We start from the raw sequence: 26,658 nt of genomic DNA on the forward strand, positions 1-26,658 counted from the left end.
ATAATAAAAAGGAAGACGTGGTCACCCTCAGTGCAAATGTAGGACTTAGTTGGTTTATAGATGATGGGGGGGGGGGGGGGGGGGGTCTTTGAAAGTTTTTCCAAACTGAGAAGCGACATAAAAGTAAATAAACATTTAAAAGAAATTGCTCTGGAGTGGCAATTTTCACCTCACGTGGCATTTTAAAAGCCTGTTCGGATGAACAGATTTGTAATAAATTAACTGATAATGAAATTTACATTTTAAAGACGTAATAGTTTCAATAAACACAATAAAGCCTAATGCTGGATGTAGCTACACTATTGCTTTCATAATTAACTGTTCATATATAACTTCTTAAATCACGTATGAACACAAACGGCACATTGCGCAACAATCATGGCGGATTGATGCGTCACTATTTTTGTCACGCTGAGACCGGCCAATCAGAATCGACGCCAGCCGTTGGTCATAGCCAATAGGCTGCCGAGATGCTCTTCTCGAAAACATGTCGCCCATGAAGCTGTGTGTCCCCGGTGAGTCGCGTAAATTTATCTGTATTAGCACTTAAAAAGTATATATACCGGTGTGTAACCTGTATTATTCTTATGTTGGGATGTGTAGACAACATTATGTTGATAGAAGATGAAGTTAAACGTGTGAAACCACGGTAATTATTTCCAGCTGCCATGCGTGGAGTGGAATTTGACTTCAGCACGTTTAACGCTGCAGAAACTTATTTTATAATCAATGGCCTGTTGGATCGGCTGAGTATCACATGGAGTCGGGGTGTTCGGGTCTACCGTGTCACATTATTTATTTATTTACTACCGTATTTGCAGGGCTGTGAGTTCCTGACTTTTGCTTTCCACTACAGGTCAGATCTGATCCGCAGCCCTGCCCATCGCCTCGGGCAAGATAACGCATTCCTGAGCTCATTTGTTTTGGGGCAGCCGTGGGAAATCCGCAGTCTTATCAGGCACATGGCAGGAGTAGTCTCGTAGTGCTTATGTTGTAAAAACATTAGTATTTGAAATATCATGCAGGAGTAGCATTTAATAGTGTAAGTTCATGACAGATTAAAAGAGCACAAAGTAAGTCATTCTATTGCAAAAATGTGAAGGGTAGTAATGTGTCATATGACCTGAATTACATTTTGTATTTCAGTTTTATTGTCCATCGTGTGTTCTATTTGTAAATCTCTTGTAAAAATAAGAATCCTGACGTAGTCTCTTAATTTAAGTTGACAGATGGTTTAAATAATAAGGTTGCATACTCTTGGATCTGTATTATGTCCTCAAGAGAAGAGCTATCCCTATGATGGTCATCTCAATTACCAAAGCCCAGTATAAGATAAAGAATATTTTGGATGGTGAATCTTGCACAGCTGCTCTTATTTTATTATGATTTTTTTTTTTTTTTTACCAGGAATGATGCACCTCTGCAACCCAAGCACTAACACTACATCTTTATCCTTTTATTTGTACTCAGGTGACAAACTATGCAGCGCAGAAGACTGCATTCCTGGCACAGGAGTATACCTGCGTCACGGCTACATATACTCATCACTAGCAGGCTATGTGCTCAGGAAGAATGAGGGAGAGGAGGTGAGGGGTGTGGTGGGTATGGGTAAGAGAGGGAAGGGGAAGGTTTCATAAGCAATGAGGCAAGTGCCACAGTAAAGGTATTTTGCAATGTCCGGGGACATAACTGAGTTGTCTAAAATGATATGTACATCATACGTATGACCTCTGTTGGAATATTTTGTCTCATTTTAGTTGCCAGTGATCTCAGTGGTGAGGGAAACAGAAACGCAACTGCTACCAGATGTAGGAGCAATAGTTACCTGTAAGGTATGCAGTGGAATAAGAAGCTGTTTTACTATAACTGGATGTTCTGAGTAAATAATTCTACACATTTTCAGTTCTGTTTTTAATTTTTTTTTTAAATTTTATTTAACAGGTGACCAGCATTAACCCCAGGTTTGCCAAAGTCCACATCCTTTATGTAGGGTCCACACCACTGAAGGATCGCTTTAGGGGGACTATCAGGTAACCACAAAAACTGACTATATATATAACAGGGCCAGTTTTTCTCTGCAGTGTTATTGTAGACTGTTAAGCCATGTACACACTGGAAGCAATTTGCTCATTGCGCATCGCTTTGAAGCTGCCAGCTGGTCACTTGCAGACATTCTAGGCTCCTAGTTGACCCTCTAATGTATTTACTAGCAGATCATACATTTCCTTACAAAAGCATTTGAACAGTGCAGCCAATCCCTTTATTTCTGCTGTAGACTGAAAATATTTGGGCTTGACATTAAAAAATGAATGTGAGACAAAAGATAAACATCTCAGCTTTTATTTCAAGGTATTTGCATCTGGATGTGATACACAGATCAGAAGATGGCACCATTTGTCTGAACCCACCCATTTTTTTTTCTTGTGAGCAAAATTATTGGAACACGACATGTTTTGTTTTATTGCCCAGGTGTGTCCTGTTACATTTATTATTCAAATAAGAAATGGCGCTGAATGTCTGCACTCAGGTTCAGATTTTGGTTTTGCCTGTGCAGGCTGTGCATTTATAGTTAGAGGAGTGACCAATATGAAAAACAGAGAGTTGGCTGTGGGTGAAAAACAAGCAATTGTGAAGCTGAGAAAAGATGGAAAATCAAATCAGAGCCATTGCACAGAAATTGGCCATAGCCAGTACAACCGTTTGGAACATCCTGAAGAAGAAAGTCTTCACTGGTGTAGTAAGTAACAGATGTTGAAGAAGGAGACTAAGGAGAACAGCAGCTGATGACAGAGACATTCTAAGTGCTGTAAAGAAAGACCCTAAAACAGCTGTTAGTGACATCAACAACAACCTTCAGAGGGTGGGAAAGAAGGTATCACAATCTACTGTTTGCAGAAGACCTCATGAACAAAAGTACAGCAGCTTCACCAGAAGATGCAAACCACTAATCAACAAGAAGAACAGGAAGGCCAGGCTGGAATTTTCCAAGTAGTCCAGAAACAAGCCTCAGAAATTCTAGAACAAAGTTTTACGGACTGATAAGACAAAGATGAACCTTTACCAAGGTGATGAAAAGGCTAAAGTTTGGAGAAAGAAAGGATCTGCTCTCCCAAACATAAGAACTCATCTGTGAAACACACCGGAGGTAATGTCATGGCTTGGGCTTGCATGGCTTCTTCTGGGATGGGCTCATTTAATCTTCAGTGATGATGTCATGCATGATGGCAGCAGTACAATGAACTCAGTAGTCTACAGAAACATTTTGTCTGTCAGTTTAAAGAAAGATGCAACCAATCTGTTTGGGAGATCCTTCATCATGCAGCAATGACCCAGAACACACTGCCAAAACTACAAAGGAGTTCATCAGGGGCAGGAAGTAAAAGGTTCTAGACTGGCCTAGTCATTCTCCAGACTTAAACCCTATAGAACATGAATTTCACCTGTTAAATAGGCGACTGAATGGAGTAACCCCCCAAAATAAACAGTTGAAAGAAGCTGCAGTGAAAGTCTGCAAAAGCATCACAATAGAAAAATGCCAAAGTTTAGCGATTTCAGTGGGTCACAGAGTTGATGCAGTTATTGCAAGCAAATGATTTGCAACTAAATATTAAGTCTTATTCACGGGAATCTATTTTAAGGTGATCCGTTCCAAAACTTTGGCTTACATGCAAAATGGGTGAGTTATCTGTCCTTCAGAACTGTTTGAGATTCAGATTTAAGTACCTGGAAATAAAAGCTGAGACATTCTTTTGTCTCATATACTAATTTTTTTTTTTTATTGTTATTTATTTTTATATCAAATGTTTTCAGTCTACAGCAAAAACAAATGGATTGGTCTCACTTTTCCAGTACTTTAGGAGGAGAGTGTATGTCAGTCAATGGTATTCTTCATTCTCATTGATAGTGTCTTCTGTCCCTCACCTGAATGTTTGTCATAGGTCCTGCCAGGAGTTATTTTGCCTGTAGTCGCTTGAGGTTGCCAAATATCATTCACTTTCTATGGTCTATGGTCTATTCATGTCACTGTGAATTGCTTCCAGTGTGTACGCAGCTTTGAAGTGAGAATAAAGAAGCCCTTTTAAAGTTGCTGCTATCACATTACTAGTCTGTAGAGAGATTTATTTACTATAAATAAATATAATATAGACTCCATCCAGATTTTAACATTATTAACTCAATATAATTATTTTCAAAATGGAAACTTAATCCTATAAAAATTTCCAGCAATACATGCCCAGGTAGTCTTATCAGAGAGAAAAGGGGCAAAAAGTTTTTTTTTTTCCTGCATTTTGATTGATGGGCAAGACAGTCATAGCCACAACTGTATCAACCTGGCTCCAGAGTGAGTTTTACGGTCATATTATTTACCTATTTACAAATTACCGAAACACAGGCTCACACTCTGTCTCTCTACAGAAAAGAAGATGTACGTGCAACAGAGAAAGACAAGGTCTGTTTGAATTGCTGTATTCTGCTCATATCATTCATCAGTTTCTTCCACATCTGATGGTTTTTAAGTTTAAGGTGGGTTGCTTATTGGTGACTTCTGTTCTTCACTGTTACAGGTGGAGACATACAAAAGCTTCAGACCTGGTGACATTGTCTTGGCAAAAGTTGTATCCTTCCCATTATTATTCCTTCACTGGCAGCTTTCAACCAGAGGCATGCTTGTCATTTCTTTTCATTTACATATTTGTGCACTTTGAAGTCTTTCCCAAGGAAAAGACTTGGAATTTATCCACAACCAAGGTTTTTTTGTTTTTATCTTCATGAGGTACCTGAGGAAGAATATGTGGTACAGATAAACTGCAACATAACTGGTTGGTGGAGTCAAAATAGTCCCCGTGCCAGAAATTTTGAATGATGAATAACTGCAGAAACTATGCAGCTCATACTGTGACTTTTTTTCCTTCTTGTAAACTCCTCAGCTCAACACAGCTAAAAATAAATACGTGGCATGTACACATTTTCATAGCTGCTTTTACAAATTCACTAGTCCGCTTTTGGAATATTTTCTAATGTCTGATTTTGCTGTATGTTGCTCGCATATATTGCTAAACCTTGACCCAAACACAACAGCTTTCCCTCGGTGACGTTCAGTCTAACTACCTGTTGACAACAGCAGAGAATGAACTGGGAGTAGTTGTGGCACACAGTGAAGCAGGTAAATATCACATAGGCAGTACTAGTCAAAAGTTTGGACACACTCACCCATTCATATGAATGTCAATGGGCGAGTTAAAGGTTCTTTAAATCATGAAGCACTGGAGGATTGTGCTGTGCTGCTCAGATTATTGGCGTCCCATTGGAACACAAGGTTGAACACATATCATCTGCAGGATTATCTGTCCACAGAAAAGTTTCTATTAGGCCTGTTATTGTCACTTGAAGACTGTAACAACACAAGTGATTTGCATAGTGAGAAACATATTTATCAAACATTTTCTTCAGCTGTACTGCAGAAATATAATTTTGCCTAGGTATACATTTCATCACATCTTCACTGTTTTCCTGTAACCAGGTGCTCAGATGGTTCCCATCAGCTGGTGTGAGATGCAGTGCCCACTTACACATGCCAAAGAGTTCCGTAAAGTGGCACGAGTGCAGCCCGAGTACCTACAAGCGTGAGAGCCCACATCTTCCCACCACAAGGAAGGAGAGCACAACTTTCCTTCCCTTTCTTCAGCTCTCATCAAGCAGCTCTGTTTTTTAGACGCTATCCGAGGGATGATTCACAGGCTACTTCTGGTTTTGTGTCTTAAGTGTTTTGTAAAATGCTGTCCCTCTGCATATTTAGTCATCCTTTCATTGTATTGGATTTCAAACACTGAGACCACCTTGCAAAAAAAAAAAAAAAAAAAAAAAGTGGATAAATTCCAAACAACTGTTGCTACATCCACATGCCTGTAATGTGGGTGTTGCCTTTAAATGTTCTGATGGCAGTCAGATTAGAACTGTATCAGTTCACTCAAGATATTGCTTTGCAGCTGCCAAATTGTCATAGATAAAAACATCAAAATTTAGCAACTAGCTAAGGAATGTTAATTCCACGGATGCAGGCGTCACTCAGTTTTGCTGTTAAGTATTACAGCAGTGAAAGCTGGCAGGTCATAAGGTTGATGAATGGATGAATGGATGAACTCTGGAGTCAAGACAAAACTGGACTGTATTTTATGTCTGAAGAGATGAGGAGGGGACACAAATTCAGCCAAAAGTGCTACAGAGGAAGTGGTGTATTTTTTTTTTTTTTTTTTTTTTTTTTTTTGGGCCGAGACGTCCGTGCAGCTAACCTGATTGGTCACTCCTCCACAACATGTTCATACTGACAGACTTTGAGCTGAAAAGACTCCAGGCTCATTTTTTAAAGTTCCTTTCCAACTTTTATGTTTCAAGTAAAAAGTTTTAAAGGAAAATAAATGGTTGAGAGATCTTCAACGGAATACTGAAGTACTGCATGTGATAGTCAAATACTTTTGATGTCCAGCACATTATCTTGAAGATTGAGAGAACTACAAGAAAGCAATAATACATTTTTGTCGACATATCTGGACTTCTGATGTTACTATTTCACTTTACAGCGAATGTGCAAGAATGAAATAAAAATGACTATCAAAACTGGGTTTTAATATGTTCATTTTACTATATCACAAAAGTGGAAGAGAATGGATGGATGGACAATATATTCTAACCACACTTTCTTAGGTACACCTTGCTTGCACTGGGTTGATCACACCTTTTGGCTTCTGAAGCCCCTTAATTCTTTGTGGGATAGATTCAACAAAGTGCTGGAACCATTCCTCAGATTTTGGTCCATGTTGACATAAGAGCATCACAGTTTCTGCAGATTTGTCGACTGCACGTCCCTGGTGCATCTTCTGTTGTCCAATTTTGGTGAGCCCATGTGAGTTGTAGCCTCAGTTGCCTGTTCATAGGTGACTGGAGTGGTACCTGGTGTGATCTTCTGCTGCAGTAGCCCATCTCCTTTAAGGTGACGTGCATTTAGATGCTCTTCTGCACACCTCGGTTGTAACGTGGTTATTTGAGTTACTGTTGGCTTCCTGCTTGAAGTAGTCTGGCCATTCTCCTCTTTCATCAACTAGGCATTTTTGTTCAGATCTGGATCGCATCCTCAGTAAATCAGAAATTATCGTGAAGAAAAATCCCAGGCAACAACCATGCTACGCTTAACGTCGCTTGAATCGTCTTTCTTCCCCATTCTTTTGCTCGGTTTGAACTTCAGCAGGTGTTTTGACCATGTCTACATGCATAAATGCATTGAGTTACTGCCATGTGATTGGCTGATTAATCATATCACCAACTACTTTAAGTTGAGTGTAGTTGTTTCATTGCAATGTTTTCCCATTTTCAAAACAAATATTTCACAGCCTTACAACATGAACAGTAATTCTTATAAAATCCCATGAACTGTTAATATAACCAGCTGCTCACACATTAAAACAGTCCACTAGCTGTGGGATGAGTGTTTAAATATACAGTATATACAACTAGCAGTCTCTTTTCATTCACCAATATACACTTTACTTTCTGTTGTGGGATGAATACTCCAGTGGAACAAGAAAATGTCCTAATTAAAAACACTGTACAAAAGCAACCACACAACCTTTGTAAAACCACTGATCAATCATCAAAGCGAACAGATCGACATGCATTTATGTCTATTGAAAATTTCTTATTGGATGGTGCAGTAAATCCAAGTCCTGCACCCCTGTTATTAAAGTCCATTCTGCGTGACTGGGCTCGTTCAAACTCTCCCAGAAGGCTTTGCTGAAGCTGCTGCTGTCCGTCCTTCCCCAGTGCCATATTTGCTCCTCCAGTGTTTGTAGCGGCTGGCTGGAAACCCTTTTTAAAACCACCCATCAACCGGAGGAACTTCTGCTGCTGTTCAGAACTGTTGAACTGGGCAGTGCTCCACTGGCCGAAACCCTGCGGAACAGGAACAAAAGGGTACAAATATTAGAAATGCATTCAGGAGCTTTTGGCTGATTTTTTTCACATGAAATCTGAATGTGATGTGAAGTTCTCATATTTAAGAACTTTCTTCTGCTTGAAAACCATAATTTTCACACAAAAATCCGACCCTAGAAACTTGGAATTAAGAGTTTAAAAAGTGGGAGCATTTAGCAGGTAGGATGGATCTTCAGGAAGCTGCACTTGCATTGTCAGATTTTTTTTTTTTTTTTTAATTTCTGGGGGGGCTGGACCCTATTCCAGCTGTCACAGGGTGAGAGGCAGGGTACACCCTGGACAGATCACCAGCTGGTCACAGGGCTAACACAGAGAGAAAGACAACCATTCAAACTCACATTCACACCTATGGGCAATTTAGAATCATCGATTAATCTAATCCCACTAACTGCATGTCTTTGGACTGTGGAAGGAAACCGGAGTACCTGGAGAAAACCCATGCAAACACGGGGAGATAATGCAAACTCAAAGGCCTGGGCCAAGGTGGAATCAAGCCCAGAACTTCTAGCTGTGAGGCAACAGTGCTAACCACCGCGCTACATTTCTATCTTCACCCACAATAGTCTTCCTTTAAAAAAATAAAAATAAAAACAGGACATCTGTCTCCATTCACCATTCTCTTCAGGCATCCAGTGTAAAGAAAAAAAAAAAAATGCCAAATCAAACATGTGGAAATACCCACTGTGGGGACCCCTTGTGAATGAGAGAGCAGCCAAAAGTAGCTTCTGCATTTAAAGCAAAGAACCACAGGGAGATTCTTTGCTTTAAATGTATTCTTTGTACAAAACAGGCACCAACACTGACCGTAGGTTTGACTGGTTTTTGAGGTTGAGAGGCCTTGTCGATCTCCATTTGTAAAGCCTGTCTTCTTTCCTTTAAAACAAAAAAAACAAACAAACAAACAAACAGTATCAATCATTAAACTGCACTGCATGAAACACAGACATCACAGATAGAAATGTAAAATGCAGTTTAAGTGAAACTTAACTAACAGAACTGATCACACATCAGCTGTATTCATATCAGGATCATTTATTAGAAGTAATCAGTGAAGTTACCACTCTCTCTTTCTCTTAAAAAACATGGCCATTATCTGAATATAAGAATGGCGTTTCTTGATTTTCTGTAAGGAGTAATTGTATTTTCAAAAATGCTGAATTGCACTAATGCACAGCAATAAATTTCACACCTTGAATGAAGGAAAGCTAACGAGAGCCCCGTTTACCTGATTGATGGTGGTCTCATCAGTATTTCCGCTCCTCTCTGACAGGAAAACCACGTCCACTTGGGGAAACCCCTGAAACAACAGTTCATAAAAACTTCATAAACCATACAAAACATTTAAAACCGCATCCAAGCACACTGTTAACAACCTGCGAGAAATGCACTCACCTCCGGGTCTTCCTGTTCTTGTTTGATTTTTTTCTTCTTTTTAGCAACAGGTTCAACTCCAACCTCACTCACGTGTTCTACCTGAGCAGAGCTCTTTTTCTTTTTGCTTTTCTTCTTTGGTGTGTCATCAGCCTTGCAGAGATTTTCCCTCCTCTGCTCATCCTCCTGAACTTCTTCACTTTTGTCTAAAAGTGGGTCTTCCTCGTGGTTTACCTTTTTCCTTTTCTTCTTCTTTGGTTCTTCCTCCTCTATTTTGGCAACCTCTACAGTAGATATTTTACATTTAGCTTTCTTTTCTTTTTTCTTAAGTTCTGTCTTTCCTTCATCCATATGAACAATATCAGCATCTGTGGATTTCTCTTGCTTTTCACTTTTCACATCTTTGCCTGATACGGCTTTGCTCTTTTTGGTTTTGCCTTTAATCTCCGTTGTTTCTTCTCCATTTCCATCTTCTTTGGTCTTGTTTTTTTTCTTTCTTCTTTTTACATCTTCATTCTCATATTCTGGTGTTTCTAACTTTATTCCATTTTCAGCCACTTTACCTTTTTTTGTTGTTGTTACAGTTCCTCCACCCACAGTTAAAGGACACTTCTGTTTCTTCTTCTTTTCTTTAATTTGCTCCTCAGTCACCTCTGTGCTCACATCTAAAATGTGTTTTTTCTCTTTCACTTTCTTGGTTGGATTAGCTTTTCCTGCTTTCTGTTCATCCTCCGCTTTCTTTATTAGGTTTTCACGTTTAATTTGCGTAGACTTGTCTTTTACTTTTTTCTTCTGTTTCTTTTCCACGTCCTCCTCTTTTACTAAACTCTGTGCAGTTTCTAGTTGAGTTTCATCATCAGCCAGCAGCTTCTTCTTCTCTTTCATTTGCTCCTTAGTCACCTCAGTGCTCATATCTAAAATATGTTTTTTCCTTTTCTTGACCTTTTTGGGCAGATTATCTTCTCCCACTTGCTGTTCTTCCTCCTCTTCTTTTACTATGTTTTCTTGTTTCATTTGTGTAGACTTATTGTTTGCTTTCTTTTTCTTCTGTTTCTTTTCCACTTGCTCCTCTTTTACTAAACTCTCTGCAATTTCTACTTGAGTCTCAGTATCTGCCAGCAACTTCTTCTTCTTTTTGTTGACACCTTTTCCATCTGTGACCTCAGAACCATTGGCAACATTCAGAGAATCACTTTTCTTCTTCTTTTTCTTCTGTTCTCCCTTCTCACCACTTCCATCCCAAGACCTCTCTTCAGTGACCACAGCATCAGCCATTTTACCTTTCTTTGGTTCTTTTTTCACCTCTGCTTGGCTCCCTTCATTAGCTTGTCCTTTTTTGTGTTTCTTCTCTTTCTTTATAGGCTTTTCCTCACTCTTCTCTTCCTCCATCTTCATTTTTACCATTTCTGCCTGCCTCTCCTCAGCCACGAGTCTCTTGGTTGACTGGTGAGAGAAATACAGTTACTTCAAGATTCTGCTCTGTGTATGTGGAACAGTGAATGACAGAGCAATAAACACGAACCAAAGGTTTGGCTGGCTCTTTGGGTTGTGACTGCTGATCAATGTCTCTTTGGAGGGCCAGTCGCTTCGCCTGCAGAGACCCAAGCAGAAAATGTTTATCATAGAAATGTGCAAAACCACTGAAACACTGTTGTGTCTACTGGTCAGTATAACACTTATTCCTATGTAGCACTTTGATTTCAGATATTAATCAGGTCTCTAATAAAAAAAGCTGAAATCAGTTTAATTCTTTTAAATTTGTTTGATGAGGAATTTAGATAAGTTTAATAGAAATTTGGGAAACTAGAAAATGCATAATGTGTTAGGTTACTTGGCTGTACAGGTCTTAGTTTCTAGCTCAGCTTACCTCTGGCTAGCCAGTGGGACTATCTTTCTTCTCTCAAGGATTTATGTCTGATCTCTTGACAGTCAGTGCAGCTTATACAGATATATTAGAACTTCTGAACAAGTCTGTGGCTCATGGAAATACACACACAGTATAGCTTAATAGCTATACACCAACCATCTGTCTAATATTGTACAGCCACTACAGACAGAGAGCCTTGGGGGGAGGGGGGTGCCTCCATGGATCAGGCTTCTTTTGGTGCATGCTGTGGATTCTTGATTAGATTGGGGACCGAGGAGTTTGGAAGATACAGTGTATCACAAAAGTGAGTACACCCCTCACATGTCTGCATATATTTAAGTATATCTTTTCATGGGACAACACTGACAAAATGACACTTTGATACAATGAAAAGTAGTCTGTGTGCAGCTTATATAACAGTCTTCATGTAGAGCAACAATTTGTCTTTTAAGATCCTCAGAGAGTTCTTTGCCATGTTGGAACTTTCAGTGACCAATATGAGAGAGTGTGAGAGCTGTACTACAAAATTGAACACACCTGCTCCCTATGCACACCTGAGACCTAGTAGCACTAACATTGTCACATGACATTTTGGAGGGGAAATGACAAGCAGTGTTAAATTTGGACATTTACGGGTGTAGTCTCTGGTTTAGACATTAATAGCTGTATATTGAGTTATTTTGCGGGAAGAATAAATTTACACTGTTATATAAGCTACTTTTCACTGTGTCAAAGTGTCATTTTGTCAGTGTTGTCCTATGAAAAGATATACTTAAATATCTGCATAAATGTGAGGGGTGTACTCACTTTTGTGATACACTGTAGGTCAGCACCTCGAGTCTTTTTCTTGTTGTGCTTGCTCTGTAAAAATGTGAAACCTAACCTAAGGTTTCACAGCAAAACATTGTGTTTTAACAAAAAATAATGTTATTCTTGTCACCTGTCATTGGATTCAGTGCTGTAGCTCACTAGGGGTTGTGATACATTTTACATATTTACTGGGAGTGTTAAGTGTGGGTTAGGCTTTTTTTCTGTGACAGGATATGCCTGCCGAGTCTGCACAGGGATCTGGCATGTGAAGCCACTGCCAATTCAAATGTTTTCATCATTCTGCTGCTCCCTGACTGTACATCTCTTATGAATTCAGAATATTCTCCTCCTCTTTTTTAAAAAGCTGTTACTCAATCTCACTATACAAATTTATCATTGATGGGCTGGTGCAACTCAAATTGAGTGTCCTATCAAGCAAGTCAAGGCATGAATAAAAATAAAAGTTACTCTTTTCTATCATTTTTCCTTTGTTCTGTAAAACCAAACAACTATGCTTTACGCAGACAGGGTGTGATTAGATGGAAAAATCAGTACCTGGTCAATTGTGATTTCAGTGGGCTTGTGGGCACACCTTTCAAAAACAAAAACTACGTCCTCATCGGAATCCGTCTGAAACATAAAAGGGAATTATAATATGGACCCATTCAGGCACTTCTTTTTAAGCTAACCAGTGCCTAATGCTATGTTTAACAGGGGAAATGTAGTTAAAGCTTTAATGAAACAGCATGTATTATGTTAGGATATGCACGTTAAAGACTAGCTAATGTATAACAAACTTAAGTGATTTCATTCAAAGTGAGCTGATCAGGTTTATCCACAAAACGCTGCAGGGAACTGCCATTGTAGCCTGTTAGCGTGCTAGCCAGCAGCAGCTTTCAGCAGATAAAAAGTTAAACCGATCGAGAATCGAACAATTCGGTAAGTCAGACATCTAGGCTATTTTGGCGCAAGTGTAAGACACATTATGAAATACAAGCTTCAAAAGCGCTTTACTTACTTTGCACACTTTTTTAACTCACGTGGATACCGCTTTACGTTCCGACCCGGAAGTAGCTTTTCCTCTTCCTGTTAGCGACGCTCAAGGAGTCCGTAGCAACAGTGAGACGAAGTGAGCTTTTGAAGAGGTGTGACAGTTGTTTTGTTTTGGCTATGTGAGTTGGTGTTGACAAGCAGTCTTAAGTTTAACAATATAAACTAAACTGTGTGTAATTAGAATTGTGACCCAGAAAACCAGTCTACTAAAATCACCATGTAATTCATTTCTATTTTTTTCATATTGAATACAACATTATGTTTTGTTAGTTATGGTCCCTGTCCGTGTCCAGAAAGGCCATAAAGTATAGATATGCTTCACTGTGTGACTGACATACACTATATTGCCAAAAGTATTCCCTCACTCATCCAAATCATTGAATTCAGGTATTCCAATCACTTCCATGGCCACAGGTGTATAAAATCAAACACCTAGGCATGCAGACTGCTTGGGTCGCTCTCAGGAACTCAGTGAATTCCAGTGCGGTACCGTAATAGGACGCCACCCATGCAACAAGTCCGATCATGAAATTTTCTCACTACTAAATATTCCACAGTCAACTGTTTGTAGTATTATAACAAAGTGGAAGTGATTGGGAACAACAGCAATTCAGCCATAAAGTGGTAGGCCAGCTAAAATGGACAGAGCAGGGTCTGTGCGCAGAGGTTGTCAACTTTTTCCAGGGTTAATTACTACAGACCTCCAAACTTGATGCGACCTTCAGATTAGCTCAAGAACAGTGTGTAGAGAGCTTCATGGAATGGGTTTCCATGGCTGAGCAACAGCATCCAAGCCTTACATCACAAAGTGGTGATGTAGTGATGTAAAGCATGCTGCCGCTGGACTCTAGAGCAGTGGAGACGTGTTCTCTGGAGTGACAAATCCCGCTTCTACGTCTGGCAATCTGATGTATGGGTCTGGGTTTGGTGGTTCCCAGGAGAACGGTATTTGTCTGACTGCATTGTGACAAGTCTAAAGTTTGGTGGAGGGGAGATTATGGTGTGGGGGTGCTTTTCAGGAGTTGGGCTCGGCCCCTTAGTTTCAGTGGCAGGAACTCTTAATGCTTCAGCATACCAAGATATTTTGGACAATTTCATGCTCCCAACTTTGTGGGATGGCCTCTTCCTGTTCCTACATGACTGCACACCAGTACACAAAGCAAGGTCCATAAAGACATGGATGAGTGAGTTTGGTGTGGAGGAACTTGAGTGGCCCGCACAAAGTCCTGACCTCAACCTGACAGAACACTTTTGGGATGAATTAGGGCATAGACTGTGAGACGTGCCTTCTCATCCAACATTAGTGTCTCATAAATGTGCTTCTAGAAGAATGGTCAAAAATTCCCATAAACACACTCCTAAACCTTGTGAAAAGTCTTCCCAGAAAAGCTTGAAGCTGTTAAAGCTGCAGACATCATTAAACTCCATGGATTAAGAATGGGCTGTCACGTAAACTCATATGCACGTGAAGGCAGACGAATGAATAATTTTGGCAATATCGTATATCTCTAGCTGGTGAGTGTGCGGTTTCCCCCTCTTAAGGATGGGCATCTCAAGCAAATACACGGTTTCATTTTGACTGAGAACATTCATCTATTGTTTAACAATCATACTCCAGACTGCTCTCAAATGATTACACATAGTTGTGTCAGACTTATGACATACTAGCTTTCCTTTGGTGGCATTTGCACTGGACTTCTTTTTTTTTGTTTAGTTTTTGAACCACATGGAACATTTTTCTGTGAAGGCTTTAGAAACTTTTTGCAGTCCAAAACCTGTTTTCTTCTACTTTTGTTTAATATAGTTGTTGACAAACAGCTTGTAGTTGCCTTACTGTCACCTTCTAGCATTAGTAGCACATTGTTTCGTACCTGGGGCTGAATTTTTAATGACTCAATGACCTTTATTGCTTTGTTGCTCAGTTAGTCCCTTGCTGATGATGTTTGGTTTCAAAATGCTGAGATGGTGATGATGGCACCATCCTTCAATCTGCAAATGGACTTTTAAGAAGCCACATACAGAGCCAGCTCAGCTCCCAGGAGCCAGCTGCAATCCCAACCACCATCTCCAGCCTCTAGCAATCCATACACTTGCAGGTCCACGACTTGCTTACTACTGCAAGCTTATATATTTTTAGAAGACTCCCACATGCAGTGAAGATTTTTGGCTATTTATGTGATATGACTTGGCTCACGATTCAACATAACACAGAGAAGGGAGATGTGTGTGCCTTCATATCAGTGCCAGTCCTACTAAACACCACTTAGAGCCAGTGATACAGCTATATCATCATAAGGATACTTGCATATATATTAACTTTTAAAATAAACTCTATATCAAGATTGTTAGACATATTTTGTTATGATAGATGTACTTGGAATGAAGCAAGCTAATTTGTGGACAACTTTACAGGATAATCTTTTCAGAAAACAAACATTTATATGCTTTAAGTGTTGCTTGGAAACCAGTTTGGTGTTAAAACAGTTGTGTTGTTTTTTTTTTTTTATTTGAGATTCGGTTACAGTGTTCTGGACACCTAAACTACAGCCAGCATACATCTGAACTAGATGTAGTAGTAGCTGAATTTATAGTTATCCCAGCAATAAAAACAACACGACCACCAGGAAATATATAACAGAAAAGGTGCACTGATGTATTAGTCACTTTGTGCAAATCACATTACAGACATTCGTGTTACGCTGCCATAAAACAGTGACAGTGCTGTTGTTATAAGAGCACCTCAAAAGAGAAATACCAGTGCTTTTTCACATTTGGAACAACTACAATACATTTTGAAAAATCAGTTATATAGGGTTAATACACACACGCAAAAAAATCCTACAATGATCATATTTTCATTGTATTATATCAGAACACACAGCTGTACATAAAAGTAAACTCACTCACAGTTTAGTTGTTCAGTGTTATCTTAAGAAGAAATGGTCCCAGGATGAACATTATGAGAACTGCGTTACAACTTCATTTCAATAACTTGTTCAGGATTGGTTCAGAGTTCAAGTAATGATGCATTTAAACAGCTTAAATTCAGTCTGAACTTAGACACAAACTTGTCAACATTGTAATTAAAAATTTTACATATAAAAGGTTTCCAGTTAAATTTCCAGTGATGCCAAATCTTTTCTTTTTTGTGGGATTTAAAATTAAATGAGAATACTCAATTATTAAGTGGGAAGAATATGCAAGGAAACCCTTTGGAATTATTAAAAAGAGCCTACATGTGAACTCATGACTGAGTTTACACATGGCATTATGATTTGGGGCCACTTTACTGCTGCTAGGCCTGGACAGCTTGCCATCGGTGAGAGAAAAATCTGATCACCAGTGTTAAACTTCAGCATAATGTCAGGGTGGCTGACATTAAGCCGAAGCTTAGCAGAAGGTGGGTGATGTAGCAGGACAATAATCCTAACCAGAAGTAGATCACTGTCTCGGACATGGCGACATACCATAAAGCGCATGTGCTTCATTGTCATTTTGACTTAAGTGGAACAATAATTTACAAAATGATTGTCATGTTGTAGTCAACAAAATGTGAAACTAGCTAAACTAGTTTGAAGAAAGTGTTTACTGAGGATGGGGACTAAGGGAGTCAAGGGGTGTTTTCCCACAGACTTCTGTACAACTAGACTTCTTTTTGCAACATCAGGAGCTGACGGATGCTGGCCATTAGAAAACCCAGGTTTAAGGCACTTTAACACTAGCTTCACTTATCAGACTCAGAAGCTACAGCCATCTTCTATATACATTTTATGGCTTTCTGGAGGAAATCTAAGACCTACTGTACTACAGATGATTTTATCCAGTGTGTGTGGGGAGGAGGCTGCCATAAGGCGAAGGGCGGGGTACTCCCTGGACAGGGTTGCAGGGCTAACACAGAGAGACAGACAACCTTTCACATGCACATTCACAACTATGGGTAATTTAGAAGCACCAATTAACCTAACCCCACTAACTGCATGTCTTTGGACTGCAGGAGGAAGCCAGAGTACCACAGAAAGGCCCGGCCAATAGGTGCGTTTGAACCCAGGACCCTCTTGTTGTGAGGCAAAAGTGCTGACCACCATGCCACCTGAATGAGAGAGATACTTAATGACAGTTTAGGGAGGTATAAGATCCAAAGGTTCACTTATTTTTTTCCACTGTGAATATTTATTTGGTGTGTTTAATAGAGACACAAATGATAGCTGTTTTTTTTTTATTACCACCAGTTAAAGGGGGGAAAAAAACAGTAACAAAATAAAATGTTTAATTCCAAAGGGTTCACTTTTTATGCTATTTTTGAGATTTTGCCACAAATCTACATAAAAAAACAGTGTTTATAATGCACAACAGACTCTGCAAGACAAAACAGTCTGACCACAGAAGCTATTTATTACATGTTTTTTTTTGGGGGTTTCATTCACATACGTGGTCTTCATCAGCTTAATCGTCACGAAAAAATGTAATGTTTAAATTTCAATTTTCTGATTTCTCATCCATGCTCGATTAAAGGGGTGAGACTGTTCTGTCAATGATATTTCCAATGGCAAATAACTAGCTTTGAAACTCAAAACAACTGGTACTTTTCTTCAATATACAGTTATCAAAATTCTAGAAAACATTCAAAACACTTCAGTTGTGACAAAATACATTACCTTTAAACTCTGTTTTTACATGCATGTCTAGTAATCTCAAATACCATAATCCCCAGATGTAATCAGTACTGATAAAGTGCAAAATTCAGCCTCCGACGGTAAACCTTAGTAACTAATACTGCAGGATTAGTACTGCAGTATTACATGGCTTTTTAATCATAGGTTTATTAAAAACTTGTCCTTGTTAAAAAAAAAATAAATCAACAAGTTGTAGACTTTTTATTCACCTTTTAAAATCCTGTTGATAGTCCTCCACAGCCCTGCACAAGATCTGCTGAATACAAAGGCTTAATGAGTAAACTCTGTGGAATGTGGCAAACTGCCCAACAGCACTGTTACTGGAAAGGTGGTAGAGAGAGAGAGAAAATCACTATGAGAATCCTTTGGGGCCTTCCAGCATGAAAAATAGAGACTAAGCAAGCATTGTGGGTGTAAGCGGGTATTATACATAAATATCCTAAAGAGCTTGAAGCCAAACAAACAAACAAAAAACAAAGCAAAAAATATTTATATATATATATATATATATATGTAGAAAGTGCAGTTTTATGAAGTAAGCGTCAATGATAAACACGTATGAGAATGTTGCAGCACAAGTTTGGAGCTGCTCAGGCAAAAGTGTTTACCTCACTACATTCAAATCTTCCTCTGTGCTCAACTTTCTCTGGTCTAACAGCAGCTTATTCAATAACTCTCCTTTAATGTAGCAGTTTTTTTTTTTAAATACACTTTAAATATAACATCTAGTTGTGCTAATACACTTCTTGTCATTGTGTGTATATATATTATAATTCAGACTACATATGTTGATTGAAAATGCCCCATAAATACTATCGCCTAACTGAAAAATCAGATCTTTGACAGTGGCATTACTTTATCTTCCCTCTTGTGTTCTTTTACATCCAGCAAAAAAAAAAAAAAAAAAAAAAAAAAAAGCCTTCAGGAAAATGTAGGCAAAATACCATTAGTCTGTTTTTAAAATGCTAAATTCGTACATGTGTGCAGAAAACACAAACACAGTAAACATAGCAATCTCTTACGAAGTCACTTCTTTGTGATATGTACTGTCTGCATTTCTTTCCTCAAAAATGTGACTGGAGTGTATCTTCTTCAGCATTTGACCCACATTACCATAACCGTCGTCCAGTGTAGTTAACCGGGGCTGTGGGCATCTACAAGAGATGAATATGTTGTGAGAAATTACAGCGGTCTATCTAATCTATTGTACAGTAATCTACAGTAATTTGTTGTGATTTAGAGTCAAATATAGAGTTTATGTTTATGCCATACTTACGGTACCACCGTTCATCACGAGAGCCATCTCAGTAGGTTGGTAGACATGCCCTCTGAACGCGATGCCAGGCCGCATGCTTCCATGGCTGCTGTGGTATGTTCCACTTTGGAGAGCTGACGCACCAAGCAAGGGAAAACACACCGCACACACAAACACAAAGGTGCGTGTTACTCAGAACAACGAGTATGACATCTTCTGAATTATAATTATTCCATTACCTTAAAGGCCCATGGTCAATTCAAGCAGGTGATTTTAAGTATAATCTTCATATTAATGATATGGCACTGTAAGGGATGTTCTGCAACTCTCCTGTGAGCTTTGTTTGGCTGAATGAACAACAGTCACATGAAAAAGAAACGTCAAAGGATGTGCAGTGGACAAATAACCCCACTCTTCAAGACTGTCAGTTTAGAACTGCTATTAGCAGTAAGCAGTTTAAATTAATTGACTTTTACTTTTTCACTCATTTGAAATAATTAAATACTTTGCAACCATGTTTTATTCCCTTCTTTGTTCTCTCCTCTTTTTCATGTCATGCATTTAATTCCCGCTCTCGCTTCTCACTCGCTCTGTGCCTACTGATTCTCAGCCTGTGTTTTCTTCCCCTCTGTCCTTTCTGCGGGTATCTGTGTTTCTTGCATGTTTGTGATCTGCGGTCACTCCCAACAAACCTGCTCAGTGCTTACTGTTGTTGTTGCTCAGTGCTTTGTTTTGTTCTCCTTTTATCCAGATAGGCTGAGGCAGATGACTGATTCACTTAATCTAGTTGTGTGTTAAGTTTCTTCTTGTTATGAGTTTTTCATCTCGCTGTCTTCCTATGCTACCACAAAGGGCCATTGTTGGGTTTGTGCTGAGTTTCCTGCAAAGACTGAACATTTTGAATTTGCTGTTGCTCTGATTTGTGTCAGTGGCCGAGTCATAAAGTTACTGTTGTACTTTGAAATGACAAAAGTTGCGAAGGTATCTATGAGATTCCACTGGTCTTATAAGTTCATTGCAAGTCACACTGTGTGACATGGATCTGATATACTTGGGCAGGAAATCAAGTTTAGTTCATGTAGATTGTATATGCTCAATAAAAGCTATTCAGTCATCAGCTATGACACAAGGGTGCAAATCCTTTGATATTTGTTTCCAATATCTCTTGATTGTTCCACTTGGGTACAGTCATGATCACAGCTGGAGGACACATCACACAAACAAGCTTCTGCTATCATAAATCACCTACATTTTGTACATTTTACTTCTGTTTATTTTGTCTGAGTTTGTTTTTTGTTTTGTTTTAAAGAAGTGATGGGGTTGAGTTGATTGGTGCATCATTTCAGGCTGCACTTAATATCAGATTTTTGTCCCAGGCTGTTTTTGGTTACAAGCTCCTTGCAACAGCCAACTTTAATCTCTTTCACTGTGCAATGCAGAAAATCTTGTTTAGAATTTTTTAGATGAGTCAGACATATGAGCGTGGCCCAACCTGAGCGTCTTGGCGACTTCCTGAAGTCGCTACAAGTACAAAAACAACATGTGAAACGTTTCCCTTTCAAAACTACAGTGTTTGGTTTTCGCAGCTGTCAAAAGAAGAGATAAACAGACCTCTTCCCAGCTTTTTTTTAAGCCAAAAATCAAATCAGAAATGAGAATGCATAGTTTAAAAAATCAATTCTCAATTTCAGCATTTGACTCTTGAAATGTTTTGCAAATCATTGCATTCTGTTTTTATTTCCATTGTTCACGCTGTCTGCAGTCATTTTTATAGCTGCACTCAACCTGAGCAATTGGAGTAATTGGAGTACATTAAACACCTGTATGGTTATGTCTGAATCACTTCCTACTTTGACTTTCCTGATGTAATGTGACCTCATTACTTTAGTCTATATGCATCAGTTGGATGCATTGCAGGTGGGTTTGTAAAGAGAAAGTTTTTCTTTGTAAATAAATGCCATACTAGACACTGAAATGGAAAAACAACAAGATGATTCCCATTTTCCAGTAATGTAAGATCTGTGTTATCAGTTTTATGCCACAGTAAGCCAATAAGCAGGAGCCATCCCTGAAATATCTTGTGTGCTGTGATGTGTGAATGACTTATTTTTATTCTTATTTATATATTTTTACTATTTGCTATCGGCTGCAGGCAGAAAGTACATTTCACTGGCCATTTTTACTGTTTTTAACTGTGCATGTGACAAACAAACCTTATCTTCTCTTATCACTTGCATGTTTCAGATCATCAAACAAATTTTAATATTAGACAAAAATAACCCAAGCTATCCAAACCTACCTGTCCCCATGTGAAACAGTAATCCCTGTAATCCCTCACTGCCAGTTCTTGCAAATGCTTGATTGCAGTTCTTGCTGCCAAGGGTGGCACACAGCCAGTTATTACTTTTTCACATAAGGCCGGGTAAGTTTGGATAACTTTTTTCCCTTAATAAATGAACAAATTTAAAAAATGCATTTTGTATCTTTGTCTAATATTAAAATTTGTCTGATGACAAATCTGCAAAAATTAAGAAATCAGGAAGGAGGCTATTATTTTCTCACAGCACTGTATCTTAGATAAAGTAAGTGAAGGAACACACACTGATTAGCTGAATCAAAATATCCTTACAGGTTACAATGAAAATATTACAATAAAAAAATCCACCAAAATGCTATGTCAACATTGAAGGCTACATTTTGTTGGGTATACACCACTGTGTTAGTCACTGATGAAACACATCACAGTGGAATTGCACTCCCTGCACTCATTTGCCTGAGATTCCCTAGCACTGTCCATGTACCCTAGTGCTGAGGTACAAGTATCCCACAGTGCCTCACAAAATCAGTGTATAACTGAAGGTCACCATCCAGCCGAAAACGAGAGCCGTGCACTACAACTTAAACTTTCTTCAACGTATTTGTTACTGACTTGTCAAAAACACACAGTATATTTTATCTTCATCACAAAAATCCTTACCAGTCTTTATTTTGCTGATGTTGATCTTTCATTATGCAACAGCAATTTTGCAATTAATGTTGCTGAGAAAAATCGCACCAACAACAACAACACCAAGAGTGTTTGTTGTTGTTGTTTGTTTTCTTTGTTTGTTTTCTTTCATATGAGCTCACTTCATAGTCCTCTACATAAAACACCTCAATATGAATCTATGAATGAGAATGAGATGCAAGCAGTGTTATTATTGTTTTTGCTTTCTTTTTTCTTTTTTCATAGACTGAGGAGTGGATCATTTTTTGGTTGCTGACCATGAGTAAGCCTGTCTACATAGTTTATAATATCAAACTGCAGTATATATTAATACATACTCACAAGCTGCAATTACAGACACAGGGTATTTGAAATATGGCTCACACTACATCAGTTATGACACCTAACAGAAACCTTTAGCTTGCGCTTTTAACCACAAACTAAATCCTTTTGTGTCTTTGTGTTGCTTTCTTCTAAATGTGACTCGTCACTAAGAACTGTCAAATGACCGACAAATATCATCAGCATTCTGGAGTCTGCATGTGCCTTTCTCCTCCCTTCACTCTTTGTTTATCCTGGCTTATCGAGGCTTAGCTCTTCATCTGTGCATCTCGCTTCAAATAAATATAGAGAGTAATCAAAGTGAGATGACTCATAACTGTACTGCAGTGAAAGCCTGTTGAAAAATCAGACATTTTCTGAGGTTTAATTGGATTCTTCTCATACAGTAGCTAGAACTGGGCTACTCTGTCTGTAAACGAGCCTACGTGCCGTTTGTGGTTTTATGGTGATGTAGTCATCTTACAAGTGCAGGTTGAATGGAAAACTGGCCTAAAATTCAGTGTGAGATTTTATGTTATTATTGTTATAATGGTAAAAGAACATGTGGAGATAGACAGCTGAGGATTTACAAGCAAAGGCCTGGACAGTAGTAAGTCATGCACGTTAATCATACAGCCATCAGGTTTTCCATATGAACATTTGGGTTTTTAGTCTCTGTTTGACTTGAAATGTTTTGGTTAAATTTGGGTTTTTATGAACCTGTGAGAGGCTCAGAAAATATAAATGAGGCTGTAACATACAGATTTTTATACTTAAGTGATATTCAGTTATTTAAAATGTTTTAATGTTAATTAATATATTTTTTGTTGTATTAATTATTATTAAAAATATTTGAAAACATTCTAAATGTAATTTTAAATTTTTAGAATTAATTAAAATGACATTTAATTTTATGTCATATAATAAAATACATATTTAAAAATGTAAGGCCTCATGAAAGTGTTGTGTCTTCCTTTTTCATTTCTCTTCATAACATTAAATTACAGTGTCACAGCCCCCATTTTTGTTGCCAGTTGCTTAGCAACAGTGGTCTCAGAACTTACTGTAAAACACTCAAATGCCAAGCGTATTTTGTCCTCAGCCTAACATGTTAAAAATATGACCCAATAAATTCACTGTTTGTTAGATTATTTGTCTCTGCCACACACACACACACACACACACACACACACACACACACACACACACACACATCACATCACATAGGCCTACTTGCACTGTGCTCCTCCATTGAAAAGGCCTGGTTCTCTTGGAAGGACCGGTGAGAATGTGCAGGGAGCTCATCTCCATAATGTGGAGGAGGAGACGTGTGACTGGTGTCGAAGAAGTCTTGTGTGTCGGATTGTGAAGTTTTCTGGAGACACAGGTGAGTCTCTGGGATAGCGTGGAACAGTAGCAGGAGCCATCCTTGAATAACCAAGGCAACAGCCAGTGCAGGCTCATCAAACACTTTTGCATCTTTGTTCCCTCCTCCCTTCTCTCTGTTCCCTCTTCCCTTCAACGTCTGGCTGCCATAAAGATAAAACCCCAGCCAGGCCACCCAGAGTAATGCTGATGCAAGACTGGACAGAACGAGCCAGATGGCGTTACACTTCCATTTCCGTTTTTCACTATCTCCTTCTCTGTCGTCTTCATTGCCACCTCCTCCATCTACTGACAACTCTCCTCCACACAGCACCACCCCAAGAGAGAGACCCATGGCTATGAGAAGAAGCCCCAAAGTGTAGCTGCATGTCAGGGCAAAGTCTAAAGGTGGATATTCACAGGCTGGGTGACCCTCCCTAACTACAGTCAGCAGGACCCATTCAGCAGAGATTATCCCCTGAACCAAGGCCAAGGCCAGACCAAGTGCTGCAAGGGTGCTGCCAGACGGGCTTGTCTTTCCAGCTACCAGCCTCCTGAGCCTCACACCCTGCACTAGTAAGCTGGAAAAGCAGAGGGCAAAAAGGGGTCCCCAGAAGGCCCTGCGAACCACACAGAGCGCCTGGTTCTTCCCCACCAGGAAAGCCAGAGAGATGGTAAAAAGCCCAAGTAGCGTGCCCAGAAGAAGTAGTAGAGGCCCCAGGCTGGAGCGCTTGGCGGGGTCAGCAATGGAGTGCATCTTGACTAGCAGGAGCACAGCGAGGACCACTGAGGTGAGACCGCCACTGCAGGCCACAGCCTCCAAAACAACACCCCAGACTGACTCCAGGTCACAGAGCACCCTGTAGGGAGGATCCACGTCCACACTGCATCCCCGAGGAGGAGGAGGAGGAGAAGGGTGGGATGATCCATAGCAAATCAGTGGCAGGAGGCAGATGATAATATGGCTGACAGCCATCTTGGGGACAAAGATAGAAAAAAAATGTCGTGAGAGGAGACAGAGAAAGGGTTAAAAGAAACAGAGAAAAATACAAGTACAGGAAAGGTACACTGGGGTGAAAGATTCAGAAAAGAGGTAAGCAGGGATGTGAGTGTGAAGGTAAATTACTGTATATTAGTTCCTACTGGATCCTCACAACACAGTAGAAATAGCAGTCAATATCTGTTAACATCCAATATGCCTGTTGTGTGAGATGTTTCAAACACACACAAACACATATTCACGCACTCACTCCACACAACAGAACTGCTTTTAGCACTGGGCAACAGTTTCCATGGAAACGGGAAACAGCGTGGGCTGGCTACATTACATACTGGGCTTTTGAGAAGTCGAGTTCAGTACCCCAAACCACAGAAAAACATAGGAGTATGCACACACACACGCGCGCACAAACACACACACACACTCAGTGTTTGTACTGATTTGTGAGGATCTCATTCATTAAATGCATTCCTTAACATTACCCAAACGACAGTATAAACCAAATTTTAACATTAATTCAAATTTAGAAAAAAGTTTTAACCTTGAAACAGTAAAAAAGCAAGAGCACAATGTTCTCTTAAGGTCTGAAACTCAAATACAAGGGCAAGTATCACATATTATGAACACAGGAACACCAAACAAACACCACAGCATCACAATTTTAACACAGTTTGATTTTTAGACTCTCAAACTCACCTCAGATAAAGTCTTCACTTGATTTCCTATAATGGACAGTGCAGAGGGATCATAATTTTCCATAAATCATTTTTGGCATCACTTCAGTTAGTTGAAGCAATTCTGTATTTCCAGTTAATGAAATCCTCGAGGCAGCAGAAACAAGTCGGTTTCCATTTTGTCTCTCAAAATGTCGCTGTCTGTGCTCACAGCTTCCACTGTTTTAAAGTACCAAATAACACAATTTGAAAGCCCAGTAAATCTCCTGCTGATGCACTGACTTGTCCAGCTGCTCCAAGAAGAATCCACAATTATGATGCATGCCTTGATACTTCACACACCCACACAGTCAAAATATATCTTCTGTCTCTTTCACTCTTCTCTCTCACTCTCTGCCTCACTCTCTCGCTCCCTCTGTCCTCTTTCTATCCATTCTGTCTGTGTCGCTCGCGCTCCCTGCTTCACGCTGAATCTGTGGAGGTGTCAACAGAGATGCAATCCCAGCTTACTTTTTTCACCCACACACTGGGAGTATGATTTGCAGTTGCACCTGTCTAACTAGGAAGAAGATAGGAAATAAGTGAAGTACACAAGTATGGCAATTCACAGTCAGCACCACATTAGTCACTAATTTGCACATTCAAGCTCCCACATCTTCCTCTTACCACTTGCACAAGTCTTCCACAGGCCCGTAGTCGTGGGAGGTATGGATTCATCGTTCATCAGGAAATTATACCAAAGTAATTTTTTTAGGTGGCAAGATGACTGTTATAGTTTGCATGTGTGAAGATGGTATGAAATGAAGAAAGGCAGATGGTCAGTCTACACAGGTGAGCCTTGTGGTCATGTGACCATCCTAGTAGAGTGTTGCATAATCCCCTGGAAGATGTGATTCAACCAAGTCTGCTTAGACAGGAGTAATCCCTTTACCCTGCATGTGAGGTTAGAAAGGGACACAGCATTAGGAAAGTCATCACGAGAAGCAACTGTTGTAATTGAACCTGTTTGGATCAGTGTGTGAGAGATTGGTTCTGACAGACGTTAGTGAGCAGGTAGGAAAAACCAAAGCTCGTTTGTGGTACACAACAAGGTGTCAGTAAAGCATGGACTGTGTATTAAAGAAGTATGTAGCCATGATTTGGAAAGATCCATCCATCCATTTTCTTCTGCTTATCCAATTCAGGGTTGTGGGCGGACTGGACCCTATCCCATAAGGCAAAAATTTTATTTGAAGGATTTCTGCCACTACTGAATGCACAGACACACATACTACCTCCTAATTACCGCTAACAAAAT

At 39.4% G+C, this 26,658-nt stretch overlaps 3 protein-coding genes across 5 annotated transcripts; 1 reads left to right on the forward strand and 2 right to left on the reverse strand.

Annotated features, from left to right (window-relative positions):
• The first annotated feature begins 459 nt into the window (after positions 1–459).
• Positions 460–5,865, forward strand: exosc1 (exosome component 1). 2 transcript variants are annotated; one of them, XM_030739782.1, is made up of 9 exons: positions 460–515; positions 1,471–1,586; positions 1,758–1,832; positions 1,942–2,030; positions 4,417–4,450; positions 4,566–4,616; positions 5,080–5,164; positions 5,522–5,638; positions 5,672–5,865. In XM_030739782.1, the coding sequence occupies exons 1-8, from the start codon at positions 488–490 to the stop codon at positions 5,626–5,628; spliced, it is 585 nt and encodes a 194-aa protein (XP_030595642.1). In that variant the 5' UTR covers positions 460–487; the 3' UTR covers positions 5,629–5,638; positions 5,672–5,865. The 2 variants fall into 2 exon arrangements, with proteins under 2 accessions (XP_030595642.1, XP_030595637.1); XM_030739777.1 differs by having other exon boundaries at positions 5,522–5,865.
• Positions 5,866–6,591: 726 nt separating this feature from the next.
• knop1 (lysine-rich nucleolar protein 1) lies at positions 6,592–13,194 on the reverse strand. The gene is made up of 7 exons (XM_030739769.1): positions 13,053–13,194; positions 12,590–12,664; positions 10,880–10,948; positions 9,379–10,800; positions 9,212–9,283; positions 8,791–8,859; positions 6,592–7,944 (listed from the first exon to the last, which is right to left on the reverse strand). Exons 4-7 carry the CDS (start codon positions 10,759–10,761, stop codon positions 7,639–7,641), a joined length of 1,830 nt encoding a protein of 609 aa, XP_030595629.1. The 5' UTR covers positions 10,762–10,800; positions 10,880–10,948; positions 12,590–12,664; positions 13,053–13,194; the 3' UTR covers positions 6,592–7,638.
• Positions 13,195–18,655: 5,461 nt separating this feature from the next.
• On the reverse strand, positions 18,656–26,304 carry gprc5bb (G protein-coupled receptor, class C, group 5, member Bb). 2 transcript variants are annotated; one of them, XM_030740710.1, is made up of 5 exons: positions 26,028–26,304; positions 25,384–25,920; positions 23,556–24,663; positions 19,037–19,149; positions 18,656–18,914 (listed from the first exon to the last, which is right to left on the reverse strand). In XM_030740710.1, exons 2-5 carry the CDS (start codon positions 25,444–25,446, stop codon positions 18,870–18,872), a joined length of 1,329 nt encoding a protein of 442 aa, XP_030596570.1. In that variant the 5' UTR covers positions 25,447–25,920; positions 26,028–26,304; the 3' UTR covers positions 18,656–18,869. The 2 variants fall into 2 exon arrangements, with proteins under 2 accessions (XP_030596570.1, XP_030596579.1); XM_030740719.1 differs by lacking the exons at positions 25,384–25,920; positions 26,028–26,304 and adding an exon at positions 24,814–25,018.
• Positions 26,305–26,658: the final 354 nt, after the last annotated feature.

The sequence above is a fragment of the Archocentrus centrarchus genome, chromosome 1 (genome assembly GCF_007364275.1).
Source record: "Archocentrus centrarchus isolate MPI-CPG fArcCen1 chromosome 1, fArcCen1, whole genome shotgun sequence".
In the NCBI taxonomy this organism is placed as follows: domain Eukaryota; kingdom Metazoa; phylum Chordata; class Actinopteri; order Cichliformes; family Cichlidae; genus Archocentrus; species Archocentrus centrarchus.